Below are 18,677 nucleotides of genomic sequence, written 5' to 3'. Positions count from 1 at the left end.
CATAGAATACATCTCAAGTTCATAGAAATATACGTGAACAGGTTTACTACACCTGGTAATGTGCTCTTTACCCCTGGGTTGCCTTTGGGGCTACTTCAGAAGTCCCAGGGGATTACTTAGCCCCCAGTAAATTACAGCAGTTAATTGAATTCTGCCCTTAACCTGCAAAAATATGATTTACTTTGTCTCTATGTGTCAGTAGTTTCATACGACAGTTTTATAATATAACAATTTTACACAGTCCTATACCTATCTTTAGAGGATTATATCCTTATAGTTTTTTTTATTCTAATTAAATCATTTCTGCCTATATTTATTTCTGCAATCTCATCATTTGGAGGTTAATGTAATAGGGTCCTAGTTGCCAGTATTCCAGGATTTCTTTGGGTATGTCCGTTTTTTTTAAAGCGATCATTTACAGGGCAAAACCAACCTGATTTTCCATTGGAAATGATTACCGCTTTAAAAGTGCAGCCATTGTCGGACCAAAGCCCTGCCTCGTGCAGCTCAGACCCTATCTCATGTATTCCCTGCTTTCAAAGTATATTTTATTGTTTTTATTGTTTGCAATTTATTATAGGGCATTATCGGTGAACAAGGTGCAACTGGACTTCCCGGACCATTCGGCCCCAGAGTAAGACTTCTTCTTCTCCTCCTCCTCTTTGTCCTTGTCACTTGTATTTATTTCATATAAACAAGAGCCCTGCAAAATATTTTATAAACCCAAGAAATATAATTGTTGTTGTTACAGTGTATATAATATACAAGATAGCCTTCAGCCTATTTTACCAGCTTTCAAGGCTTTTTGTGACTCCTCTGCTTAATTTAAACATATTTTAATCATCTACATCAGGGGTGTCAAACTCAAATTCATCGGGGGCCGCATCAGCAGTTTGGTCACCCTCAAAGGGCCGGTCCCCCAAAAAGTACAAATGACAGAAAACTTGTACAAGGTGTACTTTAAAGCAGTATGAAACAGGACATGCATATAACAATAATGCAATAACAAAAATGGTGGGCCATCAAACACAGAGCTATGCTGCAGAAATTTAATTCCACATCCAGTACTAATTATATTGAGGTGCAGGGTTCAGTGGTAGACAGGGACAGAAGGTACAGAGCTGCCTTAGGGATGCTAGAGGAGGTGACACCATTTTGGGAAAGACATTTTAATGTGGGCTAGCAAGATAGACACGCAGTGACTAGAGGAGAGCATGGCCTGGTGTGTAAATGTCACCCTCAGTGACAGAGATCCCCACGTACAGTGACCAGCCCGAGCTATACACTACTAACCTATTTCAGTCAGCCGCCTCGCACACACGGTTACCGCTACTACCAGCAGTCCAGCACGGATCGCCAGCTGCGTGACGTCCCAGTCCCAGCAACCAACCCCGCAGCTCCGGCGAGCGAGCAAGTGGGGGGTGGGTAGGTGAGAGGAGGTGGGTGGGTGAGAGAAGGTGGCCTAGGCAGGAGCTGGGACACACTGCCCCTGCGTGCTATCTCCTCGCGCTGGCCACATGACGAGGTCTGGCGGGCCGGATTTGGCCCGCGGGCCTTGTGTTTGACACCAGTGATCTACATGGTCCCATCTATGGAAAACGTTTAAGAATTTCAAATAAGCATCAGAATAGTCAATTCACATTAATAGAAAAATATGGCCGAAAAGGTCATGACTCTACTTACCCCAGAAGTTTAGACCAAGTTTTTGAAAGTAGAACACAACTTTCTTTATTGACCAGTACAAATGTGCAATGGCTTCCACCAAAGTCATTGCTGCAAATAAAGCAACATTGTCTGATCATAATTTAAAATCTTTGCATCCTTTATTTCTTTAGGGTCCACCTGGACCAGTTGGACCACCAGGTAAAGATGGTAATCAAGGACCTTCCGGACCAATTGGACCCCCTGGTGTTCGAGGATCTATTGGAGAAGCTGGACCAGAGGTAATGATAACATTCATTACATACACAATGATACACAGGCTAAATCGGAATCTGACGTTTGTTTCCATTGTGTTCAGGGTCCTCCTGGTGATTCTGGGCCTCCAGGTCCACCCGGGCCCCCGGGGCTACTCACAGCTGCCATAGATGATTTATTAGGTGGCTACGATGATACTATGCCGGACCCACTTCCGGAGTTCACTGAGGATGAAGCTGGTGGCGATGGAAAAAAAAACGATCCGGGGGTCCAGGCTACCTTGAAATCATTAAGCAGCCAAATTGAGACAATGCGCAGACCCGATGGTTCCAAAAAGAACCCAGCGCGTACATGCGATGATCTAAAACTGTGTCACCCTACAAAGAAAAGTGGTGAGTAAGACGTGGCATTATAGTTCAATAGTAATTACCTCTTGTAACCTTCAACAATAAACACATGATCCAACAACCTATAACGGGCACGTTCCAGTTAGTCCGCTTACAGGACTAAACATTCACGTTTACAGTTGCTACTATCTTCATATCTCACTTCGATCTCAGAATTAAGTCACTTGCAATTGTGTTATTTATATTGTTATGGTTTAGTCGTTTAGGTCATCGACTTATGTTCAATATCCAACATTGCCAAATGTATCCAAATGAAGTTCAGGAATTTTAAAAGTTATATCCATGGCGGAGTATTAGTAATGGAAGAATAGGAACCAACGTGGTTTGTATAGTAGTAGTAGTAGTTTGTTTATTTATAAGGCGCCACAAAGTGTCCGCAGCGCCGTACATAGCAAACAAAAAAACAAATTACAAGGTAACAGATAGTGTGTGTTGATAAAATACAGCATAAATAGGGGTATAGCTGGTAGAACAAAAATGAGCATCAGTTCTGAAGTAGGTGTCGAAATTGTTGAGGAGACTGAAGATGAAGTAGAGGAAGGGAAGAACAGGGCAGGAGCACTGGTGAGGTAAAGAGGTAGGGTAAGTACATGAGGAAGGAGGACCCTACTCATAAGAGTTAACAGACTAAAAGGAGGTGGGTGGATGAACGAAAAACAATAGGATAAGTAGGAACGGATGGGAACGGATGGAGGGGTAGGGTAGGCAGGATAGGAGGAGCGAAAGGAGGAGGAGGGATAGGCTAGTCGGAAGAAATGGGTTTTGAGGGAGCGCTTGAAGGAGGTAAGGGAATCGGAAAGCCTGATGGGTGGCGGGAGGTTGTTCCAGCGCAAGAGAAGTCTTGGTCAGGGGAGTGGGAGGAGGTGATTAGGTGAGAGGTCAGGCGGCGGTCGGTGGCGGAGCGAAGAGGACGGGAGGGAGTATGGATAGAGATCAGTGAAGAGAGGTAAGGAGCGGTGGAGGAGGAGAGAGCCTTGTAGGTGGTGGTGAGGAGTTTAAAGAGAACTCGGAAAGGAATGGGGAGCCAGTGAAGAGATAAACAGAGGGGGGAGGTGGAGGTAGAGCGGCAGGAGAGGAAGATGAACCTAGCAGCGGTGTTAAGAATGGATTGGAGAGGGGCGAGGCGAGCGAGAGGTATACAACTCAAGTGTTTAAATAGACTTCAGAGTTACCCAGTGATGACTTCTAATTGACCACTGTTGTTAAATAAAGGTACAATATGTTAGACTGACATAAATAACACCCTAATCAGTCTCCTGGTAACCAGCCAGCTGTGCAAATGATGTCTCATCAGGGGATTACTTACTACAAGTCACATCTTCTCAGCATGTGTACGCCAAACAAGTAAAAGATAAAGTAGGATGGGATGCTTTGGTATTTTTAGGATTAAACAACCCAGGAAGCAGAAGCTTTAATGAGATGCAGTTTAGTAAATAAACCGTATTCACTTAGGGATAATGGAGATGTTCTAGACTTTTATTCGTGGGTTTATCTTAATAAATAAATTGACATAAATGAAAAGCTGTTGAAACAAACTCACTCCGCTGTCCCTTACGCCACTGTGTGTGTTTTCAGGAGAGTATTGGATAGATCCCAACCAGGGCTGTTCAGAGGACGCCATAAAGGTTTACTGCAATATGGAAACCGGAGAGAGCTGTATATCTGCAAATCCATCTAAGATACCCATTAAAACTTGGTGGTCAGGCAAAAGTGGAGACAATTTCAAGCCTGTATGGTACGGTGTTGATATGAACAAAGGAGCTCAGGTACGTCATTTGTAAAATATGGTTCTGTTTATCATAAATATCCGAAGGTGTAAAAGTATTTGCAATATAGATGTGCCCTGTTCTTAGCAGTGTCAAAAATATGCACATTAAGTAATTATTGAGCACAGGAGATGCATGGTGCAGCTTACATTTTCATGGTGCATCAAATAGCCCCATTCGGTGCACCATGAAAAATGATACCAGGATATGAGGATAAGGACCCATCTGAGTTAGGCCTTTCAATTTTGGAGTTACTGTAATTGATGTTGAAGTAAATGATCAATTAATTCATTAATACCCCTTTCAGATTGCACCTCATTACGGGGTTCATGCTGGTTTGTTGCTGGTTCAACCCGGTAATAGGTGCGATCTGAAAGGGTTTACCGAGTCCAGAAAACAGGCAGCAACTTGGCATTATGAACCAGTAAAAAAGCAGGGTTCTTTCTGGTTTGTAAACAGGTTGCTGTGCAGTGTCAACGGGTTAATCGGGTCAGAGTGTCCCGGTTCCCATTCACTCTGATGGAGGAGGCAGTGCTTGGAGGAGCGCCAGCTCCTAGTGGTGCCTCTTCTCCAGCCCCCGATGATGCTCTGCCACTCCACCCCACCCCCACATGATGTCAGCTAACCGGCAATATTGCCAGGTTGCAAAAGGGGCCAGAGAAAGCAAAATGCATGGCGGCTTCCGGACTGAACCATTTCAAAGTCCCGGAGCGACTTTTGTAATCTTGTTCAGTCTGCCCTCGTTAACGATGTTACCCGTTAAGTGCCGGCATCGGTAAGTGCACACACTTGCCAATGCCTTTACTACCTGTTTATTAGAATGCAAATCTAGTTTAGCAGGATCTGTTAGGGGGTTTGTAGATCACCTTTCATGGTTGCAAGATGACATTTGCCTGTTCAAAGTGCACTGGCTCTCCGCTACTATGTGCACGAAACAAAATAACAATGCAATACCGTAGAATTACGGCTAAACCAGAATAGAGCATTGCTCATGCTTAATCTTCTTTACTATTCCGTTGCAGTTCGTCTATGGAGAAAGCGACTCACCAAACACAGCCGTCACTCAAATGACCTTTTTACGTCTTCTGTCGAAAGAGGCTTCACAAAATATTACTTACTTCTGTAAGAATGCAGTGGGGTACCTGGATGAGAAAACTCAAAATCTCAAGAAAGCCGTTATCCTTAAAGGCGCTAATGATCTGGATATCAGGGCGGAAGGAAACAGCCGGTTCAGATACACTGTGCTGGAAGACAGTTGTTCGGTAAGTGCGCAGGAAATTCCCCGTCATACCTTAACTTAATTGTGGGAACAGATTTGGTTCAGAAAGTACATTGTATAGATCCCCTTTCTTTAAATTTGTCATGCTCTATTTTTATAGCAGAGCGATATTATATAACGTATAGTTCAGATACTTCAAAAATAATAAATATGTATAACAGACTTATGGTCAATGGTCCTCATAGTCATTTATCTTGGGGTAACATTACTTCCCAAATCTGTAGGGTATCCGGATTATAAATTGACCCCAAATAGTCGACATGCAATAGTGTCTATTGTCCTACCGCCTTTTAAAGAGATTTGACGGGATCTGACATATGGAGAGTCCATGACTAAACCTAAAAGCTTAGTGCTAGATTTGGGCAACAATGTGTTTTTGGCTAATACTATATTTATCACCATGGCTCCATTCATTACAGACATGAGCCAATAATACTGCTTGAGCCCCATGTCATTCCCTCAATCATTGGCACTAGATCCAATCCCTAAAAGGAGTATTTTTAATATTATTAACTCATTGCACGTATCTGCCATAAATGGCTGTTTTTCCACATATTGGGATTAGGCAGAGTGGCCAACTCTTGTCCTGTTTGACCCGGTTTCAGTCAAAATATGTTTTACATTGTGTTTCTGATTGCCTCCTAAATACCCTTTGCATCAGAGTAACCCATCCAATGAAAGTTATTGTACAAATTTAAAAAATCAAAAAAATCGTATTCATTTCAAAATGGTAGAATAAGTTGCTAAAATATAGTTGTGTTTTTGAATTTTGTATTAATAGCGCAAGTGATGAGCTAATAAATTTGTGCGTGTTTTAAATTGACAGAAACGCAGTGGAAATGTTGGGAAGACTGTCTTCGAATACAGGACCCAGAATGTGAAACGCTTACCCATTATCGATATTGCCCCCGTGGATGTTGGCAGCGCAAATCAAGAGTTTGGAGTGGACATTGGGCCAGTTTGCTTTTTGTAAACCATCAACCCAGCAACCTAGGAACATAAAACTGACGCAGGTTATCCTGGGACTCTTGAAAACTATAGCTGGCAATCGCACCAGCACTGTACATACAGTTTTCCATTATTTTCTATTTCGTAACATCAAGTACCTGGCATTCGGCGAAAGTATTTATTTTACATTCAATTTTAAAGTACAGAAATATAAATACCTTAAATGGACAGAATTTTTTTTTATAATTTTTTATTTTATCTACAGTTTTTGCTCATCAGTTTCACTTTGCAATTGTGTAGACAAAAATGTCACTGTACCTGCCCAATGGTTTGTTAGGCTCATAGGCAGATAGAATTTGTTTTACATCTTAATATGACACCCTTTGCCCATGTTTTTGTGATGAACCACTACATTTATAATGTTTTTTGGGATCAAGTCATCAATATTTTTTATTTTTGTCATGTTGGCTTGCGGTTTAATGTTGTAACATAAGCTAAAAATATTACAAGTTTTGTTTTCAAATTCGGGATTTAATTCAACATTGGAATGTCATTATTGGATTTTCGTTACAAGTTGAATCACTTCCTGATGCACACATAGGATACGGATGACTAAAAGTGAAAAACGTTACTCGTCAAAACCTCTGAAGTGATGTTGTGTCTATTATAACCGGAAGAAATGTTTTACTTTCAACACACTAGTTCACAATCAGCATTTCATTATTACAACCCCTTATTTTAATTTTTTTTTAAATTTACTTCCCATATAGACTGTTCCCAAAGAGGCTTTATTAGATACCTGGTACAGTATATTGACCACTGATAAATGGACTAGCATAGCCAGTTGAAAAGCTGCATTATGTACAGGTAGACTATTCTTGTTATGACACTTTAGTTACTAGTGGCTGTGCAAATTTTTCAGAATGCGCATTTCTTTTTCCTGTGCAAACAATTACATTGGATGCTCTAACAAAAACAGCTGGTAAACTGCTATTTCACTTAAAATTTATATATACAAAACAGCACATTGATAAAGTGTTGCAAGCCTTCGAAGTATAAATTCTATTTTTGGATTCTATTTTATAACTCCCAAGACTTAAAATATCTCCTCTTTAGTCTTCATTGTCAACTGGTGTTCTAGTTTTTGTGTGCTTCACATAAGAAAATGGAAATATTTATTAACAAGGTATGAATACAATGTATCTGTTTAAAATATCTGGTAAGGGGGCAATGTATCAAATCTTTGACAGAGGATAAGCGGAGATTTTACTATAGCGACCAATTAGATGCTGGATACCATTTTATTGAGTATATTAGTTAAATAGCTGTCATCTGATTGGCCACTATGGGCAACACCTCTGTTTGTCCTTGTAGGAAGGTATGTTCAATCTCCCCCTAAGTGCATACTTTATACCAGACAGCATTGCTTTTAGAGATTACTTTTGAAGTATTGAAGGGGTACATCGTTAGTAGCAAACAAACTGTTATGTACAGTACAACCAATACAAACAATATTTTCATCTTTTCCCCACAAGATGTCAGGTACAGAAGGCTCCAACATTTCTTAGCATAAGCTACCTCATCTCTAGATGCTGAGATGCATATACAATACTGCTATTTCTTGTTAGATACAAAAAGGTGCTATGCTTTCATTGTTCTACAGATAATGGGGAGAGTCAGTGTACGTGTTTGATGGTGCTAAAAATTCCTTTTGTAAAATCCTGAATAAATAAAAATTGACAGCTCCCCGTAAAGGACATTATTTCCTAGAAGCGAAGCTCGGCGCTTTTTATGCTTGCACAAAAAAAAGAAAATGATACAGTAGGAGCAAGTTTCATCTTTGCTCCTTTGGCCATGGCTAGCCATGGCTATTCTATTGTTCTCAGCTGCAATACGTATTGTATTGCAGTTGAGAACAATAGATTAGCCATGGCTAGCCATGGCTAGCCCTGCCCAAAGGAGCAAAGATGAAACTTGCTCCTACTGTATAATACATACTGAAATTCTGTCTTTCGCTCCTTGGTCTGGATAGGCTACACGGACAGTAACCACCGCAAGCGCGTGGAAACGTGGAAAGGATAAATGGGAACCATTGCAAACTATGTATCTTTGCAAAGCTTTTAATTAATAATATGCTTCTGGTTTGTTGCTGACTGTGGAATTCCTCAATCTATATAAATTCCACAATGTATTAAACAGCAGTGATAGCTTCGTGTCAACTTTATTGGTTCAAATGTGGTAAAAGTATGTCAACCAGGAGGCACTGTAACATTTTTCAAGTATTTTGATTTGGTCATTAGGTATAATTTATTAATAGGTGTCCCAGCACAAGAAGCCTGCAGGTAATGTGAACTCAACAGGGGTGGGCTGTGGTGGGGCAGGAGAGCTTGTGTGCTTATGGCTAAAGGCCCTTTAATGGGTTTTGTGCCGGCCCGGTACAACTTGATGACATTGCGGACAAACCATGTAATGATGACTCTATGGCCCTTTACTCCACTAAGACACAATTGGTCCTACAGAGCTTCCATAGCCAGTGGGAACCTTGTCGGATCAGTACACTTCGTTAATGAAGGATTGTGGGCACATCTATCGGATATTACAACCACCCACAATACTTCCAACTAGCAGTCTTCTGTTACCCAGCTCAGTACATATAGCTTCTGATTCAGAAATGGATCCCAACCCCACACAGTAGCGACTATTGGCGATTGCCCAACCGTGACTTTATGTAAATGCCAATACAAGTTGCTCCCCTTGTGAGCTTTTCTGCAGCCGAATGTGCAAAGACTGAGACACTCATTGTCACCATCCTTAGATGGGGACATCCGTCGCACCATGGAAACTTTCACCAGCACTATGACAGGTTCTGTTTCTTCTGTTCCTATTGTTATGCATGTGGGAATTAAACCAGGTAATCTGACAGTGGCAGGAAGCAGATACGGAAAACCCAGGTTCGGCTTGTTGACGAGGCCAGAGTCCCCCCACCCCAACTCTCATTCTACACAGCAGTTACAGCCTCTCTCCCCAGCCCAGCTGCAGTCTGATGGATGCCGCTGAGAAGTCTCCATCTACGCGGGTGGAGGAGGATGGACGGATTGCGCTTATCACCCCCCCGCCTGGATTTTCCCATGGCTGAGAGTCTCCCCGCCCAGAAATGCCCATCACTTTTCCACAACATATCGGATAACTTCTTGATCACAAATCCCCCTTTGTACAATCAAGGCTCATCTATGCAGACAGCTGCACTGTTTGCGGATTGCATGCTTAACTGAATAAGACCTATTCAATCTTGGATTTAAGCAATAAGTATACCTGCAGGAGGAAGAGGATGACCCACTGTCACACATAGAATTTTACAGTAAGTAGGTTTATCTTGTATAAAAGCTGTAGTTCTGCAGAGCCTTCCGGAAGGAGCTGTTCTTGGTCTTTAGCATTATATGAAATGCAGGTCCTAACACTATTGTTCAAAATTATCACCATAAACATAGCTATCACATTAGTGTTGTAAAGTTGAGGCAATTACCAACACACCTGTTGCAAAGCAGGCGACAGTATTAAATCTATAAATACTATACAAATATATCTATATATTTATATCTATAAATATACAGATGGAGTGGGTCTCTTCTTTGCAAGGGATGGCGATGGCGACACCAGCCGCCACCCGCCATCTGTATATGCGTGTGCGTCCCCTTCCGACGGCTTCCCCCGCCTCCCCGTACCCCCCCAACCCTGTCCATCTCCCTGAAGCGGAGACGGACAGGGTTCCCGTCACCCCGCCGCCCGGAAACTGAGACACGCGTGCGCATGAGACGTGTGCGGATAGCCAGCGGTGACGTTCTGGCGATTCACCAGCAAGAGGGAGCCACATGTGTTTGAGACACTATTTCATTCGAGTATCTTGCGGTGGTTATACCGCTCATTGTGGTACGTTACTTTACACCTGTTTTTATTGGAAAAGCCTTGTTCTTAAAATAAAAGCTGCTTTGTGATATTGCACTATGGAGCGCTCTCATCTCTCTTTTTAGTGTCTTTACACCTGCGAAATTCAGGTGACCGAGAGCTGCCAGGACAATATAAAGATCCTTTGGTGCATGTTTAACTGGATACGGGACTTTGCATACGAACAAACCCTCTTGTGCGTGGATAATTACAGCAATATCCACTGTTTAAAGGTTTTTCAAAGCTTTGCGCACTTTTTTCCTTTTGTTATATATATATATATATATATATATATATATATATATATATATATATATATATATATATATATATATATATATATATATTTATTTAATACTGTAGCCTGGTGTAAGTATATCTTCTATTTTAAGAAGTTTTGGAATTATGAAACAAACCAGTTACTCTTAATTAATGATCAATAAAGTTGCCGTACATTTAAATTTCATTTTGAATAGAAACCGCAGACTTATTTGGTGCCTGTCATGGAGAACACCTGCGTCTGGCATGTTGGGGCTTTGGGGTGACCTGATGTCTCTGTGGTTTATGGGGTACAGTCCCCGTTATACACGGTTTGTCGTAACGGGCCACTTCCACCAGTGGGCGTGGGGCGGTAACCGATGGTTTAGTGACATACAGAACGTATAATATTCGGTACTTGTGTACTAGCACGGCACCCACGATATTTGGTCGCACACCATATAATCGCATCGCATGCCATACACCCGATGCACTGCGATGCGATTTAAAATTGTATAAGCCCTCTATACAATGTTTAATTGTATATGCACCCTAATGGGGCTTACAATGTTAAATGCACCCTCACGTCACCCCCAGTATGAACGTTAACCCGAAGCGTGGCGACCTTTTCATACCCCCACTATCCACATCGGCGTAGAGTTTAATTTACATAGTGTGGCGAGCGCAGCGAGCCACCGAGCCTGAAGCGTGGCGAGCGCAGTGAGCCCCGCGAGGGGACGCGTATTACTTTACATGTATTCCGCGTCCCCTCGCGGGGCTCGCTGCGCTCGCCACGCTTCGGGCTCGGTGGGGGTATGAAAAGGTCGTAGGCGTAGGACGCGTACCACCGCTCCTCGCAGCGCTCGCCACGCTTTGGGTTCACGTTCATAGTGGGGGTGGCGTGGGGGTGCATTTAACATTGTAAGCCCCCATTAGGGTGCTTATACAATTTAAAATCGACTCGCATTGTATGGCATTGTATGCCATATACAATGCTATACAATTTTAACATTGTATGACATCGGGGGACATCTCGTCGCATCGCATCACATACCATCGCATGCCTTATGGTCTGCGATGCGATGGGCGCCGTGATAGTACACAAGTACCTAATATTCTCCTAATACTGATGTGTCCATTGTTAAATATCCTCTTAGCCTGTATTCCGCACAGTGGTGAGAGATAGCGTGCGCTATTCACAGCTATATAACAGCATTAAGATATTTGTAAGCTAGTTACGTATTTTGGAAAGAGCAATGCAGATATTCAGGCAGCAGGAGGTGTTTCTGTACTGCCCCATAGTATCAATGTGACGTAGGAAGAAAGTAATATATAACATCCACACATAATAAATAACTGCACAGAAACAAAGGAAACAAAGGAATATTGCCAGAACTACATTGGTAATAAATGGGAGGTTCTAACTCATCAGAGGGTGGGAAATGCCGCCATCTGACCAATCAGAGCTGTCCCATTCATTCCTAAGAGATTGTCCAGGAGTGATTTTGCATTACTGGTGGCTCACATATTAAGAAGTCGCATCATATAAAGTACAGTAAGTGCGGTGCCTACATTGAGTGTAAAGGACCTTTACCAAGGGATTTGTAGTAACAAATTGGTGACTGAGGGGTCTGGTGGGAGTTTTTATTTTAATAAAGAAATGTTTCGATCTACAGTAGTGTCTGTGTACAGTAAATATTTAATATGCTCATTATGGGTGCACTACAGGTGCCAGCGGTCAAAGATCTAAGGCTGCCCAAGAGTTCTACAGAATGTGCGAGTCTGACATTTCATGTTCTGTACGTGCAGTCTCTAAATTTGTGCTACTGTGCATGACGCATCTGTGCAAATAACATCACGTGTCTGAATAAATATTATTCACCAAACTTAAAGGTCATGCTTTCTAGACACCTGGCGCAAGACTTGTGTCCATGCCTCTCTGAAATTATTTACATGTGCACAAGTCTGTCACTTTGTTATTGGAGCAGTGAGAGTTATACAGTTATACAGTGAGATGAGATCTGTGATCCGTACAATTTCTGGGCATTTTTGGGATTCAGTGACCAATGCAGGACATTGCAACTTCTGTAAGAAAGTACTGCCATGCCACCAACAGAAGAGGCTGCTGCATTTGGTGCTTACCCATCTGTGAATATATGCAACAGCACTACAAATCCCTTCCCCTGGTGGTCATTCATATGAAGACTCCCCCTTTATGCATATGCTCTTTGTATTGCCTGCGATGTGGGAGATTTTAGGGATTGTTTCATATGCACAGTATATCATACATCAGCATTGCATGCTATTCTGAGCTGGCAACTCATTAGGAATATTTTTATTTTTGTTAATTTTTGTTGGTCCCAGATTGGTGTCAAACTCACAGGCCAACAGCTGCACATCCCAGCATGCCCTGACACAGATTTTATATAATGGATTGCTAAAACTGTGGCAGGGCATGATGGGATGTGTAGTTCCATAACACCTGGAGGGACATGAGTTTGACACCACTGGTTTACAGTAATTCATTGTTTATAAGATTGCACTTTTTCAGTCATCACAATTTTTATAAATATATTTTATCATTTTCACTACAGTCTGGGCAGGGCCGGCGCCACCACTAGGCAGCTCTAGGCATTTGCCTAGGGAGCCGGCCACTGGAGGGCGCCAGTTTGCAGCAGGCCCCCCTCCACATGGAGGCGAGTGGCACCAGTGGTGGCCGCAACTCACCCCCCTCTGGATTGACTAGGCGGCCGCCGCCGCATCACCCGATCCCCCTCCCTACCCCTGGAGTTACTTAGCGGCGGTCACCGCATCACCTGACACCCCCTGACACCCCCCCCCGGATTGCCGCGACGACCTGCCTCCGCAAATAACGCCACACCCCCCTGTACGGCGGCCGAATTGGGGGGGGGGGAGTGGGGGGCGGATGAGCACCGGAGCGCCTCCCCCCGCCTGAGGCACTCCTTGCACCGGCACGAGTCTGGGGTTTCTTTGTTGTGTCTTTTCCTTTATTTACTTCTGCAACTTCCAGGCCATGGGTGAGTGTGTGTGTGTGTGTGTGTGTGTGTGATTATCTTACCCAAATGGTTTTAAGCATGTATAAAAATGGATTTAGTTCATACGTTGTCAGCCTGATTCAGGTTATACCTCTGATGAAAACGAGTGTGGTATAGAAGATCTGCAGTATTTAGGTCTAACACTAAATGACTGACACGCATTAGGTGGAAAGGAACAATAGGTCAACAGGGCAAAGGTCAGGGACAAATCTTGTATATTGATACGTCTTTATACGTGAGCCAGTACCGCGTGTTTTCTGCATGGGCCCAATTGCAGCACTGTGTAAATAAGTGGTGGATCAGGCCATGCAAGAACAGGTCACTTACAAGTGACTGCAAAATTCTAACTACAGTATACTGTACAGTGACTCAAGGTAAGAAAACCTGCAATTATTTCCTCCGGCTGTGACAAACATACAACATGTGACCAGTCACCAGATGAGCCCAGTGGTGTTGGGTCTATTCATTGAAACTCTATTACTCTAGTGGTGGCAACAACAGGGCAGATCAGCCATGGACCTCACCATGAATGTCCCCAGAGTACCAGGCAGTCCTGGGTCCGCTGGCGACGTTGAGGCCGTGGGTGTTTGGTCTATTCATGGAAAATATTACTCTAATAGTTGTCAACAGGGGCAGATCCCTCGCTGACGGGGACACACGAGTGTGTGAGATGCTCGCATTGGCCCCAGCCCGCTCCAGCTCAGAAGATCTGCCAATTCTAAAGGCTGGCTGACAGGAGCTCCATCTGTACGTTGACCTTCCGACCATGTTGATCATAGCCATGTCGATCTATTTCTCGTGTTGACCAAAACCCTGTCAACCTTCATAGTGTTGACCTAGTGACTGTAACCCCAACTAAATACTATTTAATGGTTGGAAAGGCACCAAAAATTTGTATGACGCATGGTCCTGATGGGCTGTCACTGACACGTCCGCACCTCATGTCATCATACCCTGTTCCTCTGTCCTCATGCAAATGTTGTGCACATGTGCAGAGCTGACTTCCTCCCACTGTTCCACCTCCTGACTGTTATGTAGCAGCTTGTGGCCACCGACACCACATGGCACATTATTGCTGCTCGATATGCATTCTGAAATGGCCAATAGGAGCAATGGGAGCATGGTGGCAAGATCTTCTTTGTCACCCTTTAATACCAATAAGATATTTTCAATGCATCTTTTCCAGTTTATTATTATTTTATTTATAAGGCACCACAAGTGTTTTGCAGCACCACACAAAGGAACAGTGCAGGGAGACAAAACTTAACATTATAGTAAATTAATAACAAAATAGATTACAGGTAAAATGAAAGCCAAAATTCAATACACATTACAGCTTAAATGTAAGTAGTGAGGACGTGATCAAAGTAAAGGCTGGTGGTCAATGATGGAGATGAGTATGTGGACGAAGATGGTCACTGAGTGTTTGAGTATAGGAGAGCTTTAAGTGAAATGTGGAGAGAAGAGGGTTTGACACAGGAGGGAAGAGGGCCTTGCTCTAAGGAGTTTACAATCTAGTAGGAAGAGGAGACAGACAGATTACATGAGGTGCAAGCAAGTGGGAGGTGGCCTGAAAGCAGGCAGAGATGGTCAAGGCATGAGGCAGGGGGTTGGTGGACCAACCTCAGGACTAGTTTATGCAGCGGAAGGGTACGCTTTGATGAATAGATGAGTTTTCAGTGGCTGCTTGAAGCTCTGCAAGGTCGGGGAGAGTCGAGTGGAGTGATAGAGTGCGTTCCACTGAAGGGGTACAACACGGGCAAAGTCCTGAACTCTAGCATGGAAAGCAGTGATCAAGGTGGAAGAAAGACGACAGCTGTTGGCCGACCATAGAGCGTAGACCTAGATTTGGCTGACAGCAGGTCATTGGTGACTTTTACCATTGCAGACTCAGTAGAGTAGAGTGGGCGAAAGCCATATTGAAGGGGATCAAGGATGGAGTGGTCAGAGAGGTAGCTGGTGAGACGCCTGTAAACCAGTCATTCAAGTAGTTTAGAGGCGAATGGTAGAACAGAGATAGGGCGGTAGCTCATGGGTGATAAAGGGTCGAGGTTGTTTTTTTTAAGAAGAGGTGAGATCAGAGCATGTTTAAACAGTGAGAGAAAGATGCCAGTAGAAAGAGATAGGTTAAAGAGGTGAGCACGATGAGAGCAGTCAATGGGGGAGAGGAAACTGAGGAGATGGGAGGGGAGAGGGACCAAGGGACCAGTAAAGGGGAGAAAGGATGAGATGAGGGAGTGGATTTCCTCATCTGTAGTGGGGCAGATGGAGGAGAGAGTTGGGAAGTTGGAAGGGGAGGATGGGTTGGGGTGGGTGGGCAGAAGAGGGGATGGGAGGAGATATCATGTTGGATTATCTACTTTTAGAGGAAGAAGGAAGCAAAGTCAGGGGCAGTGATGGATGATGGGAGGAGGGGTGGAGGTGAGCGAAGGAGAGTGTTGAAAGTTTCAAAGAGACAATGGTAACTGGAGGACTGAGAAGAGTTGAATGATTGGAAAAAAATTGTTTGGCGAATGAGAGAGCAGCGCTGTAGGAGGAGAAAATAAACTTGAAGTGGAGGAAGTCTGCCAGAGAGTGAGATTTCCTCCAGAGACATTCAACAGAACATGCACATTTTTGTAAAAATCATGTTAGTCTATTGTGCCAGGGTTGGGGTTTAGAGTGTCAGAGTGGGACATTATAGAAAGTGTGGAAGCCATGCAGAAAAGTTGTCAAAGAAAGGGGATCCGGGGTCGTGGGGAGCTGTAAATCACAACCACAAGAAGCTGAATGGGTTAGAAGAGACAGATAGTGTGCACCTCAGAGGTGGAGAATGTGAGGGAGGGCTCAGGAGGGATGACGCGGAAAGTACAGTTGGGGAAGAGAAGGATGCCCACTCCTCCACACTGGTGGCCATCATATCTGACCGAGTGGTGAAGGAGAGGCCTCCATAGGAGAGGGCAGCAGGGGAGGTAGTGTAAAAGGAGGAGAACCAGGTTTAAGTGATGGCGAGAAAGGTTAAAAAAGTGGGAGATGAAGAGGTCTTGAGTAGTTGGAAGCTTGTTACAGATAGATCTAGGTGAGATAGGGATTAGGTTGTCTGGGTTGTGGCTGCGTGTGAGTGGTGTGGAAATTGAGAGGGGGTGAGACCTGAAAGTGAGAACTGGTATGGGACAGGATCAAGGAGTCATATTTCCAGTAAAGAAGTTGTTCAGAGGAGCAATATAGTATGGAGTTGGTGTGGCCAAGAATAAGCAGTGAGAAGGTGATGTACTAGAAGCGAGGAGTGCCTACAGAATATATTGAAAGATAAAGGATGGCTGAAATTGGTACACAGTGAATGCAGTTAGTGTATAAGGGAGCCAAAAGCAGTGTGTGAGAGCATTTAGTTCAGCATGGAGTTCAGTGTCCAGGCTGTGCAGACTGTAGGTGTTGGTTGATTAGGTAAATTACTGCAGTATGTTGATTGCTGGATTATCTGTGGAGGTTGAATAGTTTTCTCTCCTTCTGTTTGACTCCTGTTCATCTCCCACTATCTGCTCTGTGGTGTTTTCCCATGTGTTGTCCTTGATCCGGTTGCGAAGTAATGCTTAGTGTAGTTGAGGTAAACTTAGTTCCCATAGTTGTGCCTTGAACATGTCTGTAAGAAATCAAACCAAATAACCTACAGTATGTCATTTTGTGCTGGTGGTATAGCTTCTCTAGTGATGTGTAAGTTCTTCAAACGTGATGCAGTTGGAATCAGGGCCGGTGCTAGACACCGGAGTGCCCCAGGCAGGAGGGGTGCCCCGACGCTCACCCGCTCCACCGGGGGGGGGGGAATGGGCGCGATGTGGCCGCCCGGCCGCCGGGGGGGGGAGTGCGATGCTGCTGGCGCACTGCTCAGGGGGGGAATTGGTGCTCGATGTGGCCGCCGAGGGGGGAAGGGTGAATCCCGCGATGTGGCCGCCATGCTGCTCGGTGGGGGGGGAGTGCGATGCTCACTCACCGGACACCTGTGAGTTCCTTCTTCCGCCTCTCCTGCTTCTCCTCTTCTGCTGCTGCTGGCCTGCAGCTCACTACCGCCCTCTAGTGGCCGGCACCCTAGGTAAATGCCTAAATCTGCCTAGTGGTGGCGCCAGCCCTGGTTGGAATCCCAACAGTCAGAGTACCAACATCGCTATCCCGGCAGATCCTGAACATAAGTACTGTCCTTTGGGTTAGGTAATGGGGGAGGGTTTGGGTCTGGCTGTGGGAGGGGAAGGTTTGGATTAGGCTGTATCAGGGGGGTTAGGGTTAGGCTGCGGAAAGGAGAGGGTTAGGGTAAAACTGCAGAAGAAGGCTTGGGTTAGGCTGTTAAAGAGGGAGGTTAGGGTTAGGCTGTGAAAGAGGGAAATTAGGGTTAGGCTGCAGAAGGGGGAGGTTAGGGATAGGCTGCAGGGAGGGGAGGCTAGGGTTAGGCTGCAGAAGGGGGAGGTTAGGGTTAGGCTGCAGGAGGGGAGGTTAGGGTTAAGCTACAGGAGGGGAGGTTAGGGTAGGCTGCAGGAGGGGAGGTTAGGGTTAGCCTACAGAATGGGGAGGTTAGGGTTAGGTTGTAGGAGGGGATGTTAGGCTACAGAATGGGGAGGTTAGGGTTAGGCTGCAGGACGGGAGGTTAGGGTTAGGCTGCAGGAGGGGAGGATAGGGTTAGGCTGCAGGGAGGGGAGGTTAGGGGTAGGCTGCAGGAGGGGAGGATAGGGTTAGGCTACAGAAGGGGAGGTCAGGTTTAGGCTGCAGTAGGGGAGGTTAGAGTTAGGCTGCTGGAGGTGAGGTTAGGCTGCAGGAGGGGAGGGTTAGGGTTAGGCTGCAGGAGGGGAGGTTAGGGTTGGGCTGCAGGAGAGGAGGTTAGGTTTAAGCTGAAGGAGGGGAGGATAGGGTTAGGCTACAGAAGAGGAGGTTAGGGTTAGGCTGCAGGAGGTGAGGTTAGGGTTAGGCTGCAGGAGGGGAGGGTTAGGCTGCAGGAGGGGAGATTAGGGTTAGGCTGCAGGAGGGGAGGTTAGGGTTAGGCTGCAGGATGGGAGGATAGGGTTAGGCTACAGAAGGGGAGGTTAGGGTTAGGCTGCAGGAGGGGAGGTTAGGTTTAGTCTGCAGGAGGGGAGGATAGGGT

General features: G+C 44.7%; 1 protein-coding gene across 2 annotated transcripts in view; it reads left to right on the top strand.

The window, feature by feature from the left end:
- The window catches only part of COL5A2 (collagen type V alpha 2 chain), a 174,400-nt gene extending 167,883 nt beyond the window's left edge, over nt 1–6,517 (top strand). For both annotated transcript variants that reach the window (XM_083154257.1, XM_083154256.1), the window contains exons 49-54: nt 581–634; nt 1,836–1,943; nt 2,021–2,309; nt 3,900–4,090; nt 5,113–5,352; nt 6,196–6,517. In XM_083154257.1, the coding sequence (XP_083010383.1) occupies nt 581–634; nt 1,836–1,943; nt 2,021–2,309; nt 3,900–4,090; nt 5,113–5,352; nt 6,196–6,342 (1,029 nt within the window). In that variant the 3' untranslated portion in view covers nt 6,343–6,517. The remainder of the gene's footprint in view (nt 1–580; nt 635–1,835; nt 1,944–2,020; nt 2,310–3,899; nt 4,091–5,112; nt 5,353–6,195) is intronic.
- Nucleotides 6,518–18,677: the final 12,160 nt, after the last annotated feature.

Source organism: Crinia signifera, chromosome 7, assembly GCF_055691185.1.
Source record: "Crinia signifera chromosome 7, ASM5569118v1, whole genome shotgun sequence".
NCBI lineage: Eukaryota > Metazoa > Chordata > Amphibia > Anura > Myobatrachidae > Crinia > Crinia signifera.
The sequence above is the reverse complement of the archived record's forward strand: the minus strand, read 5'-3'. Positions and strand labels throughout refer to the sequence as shown.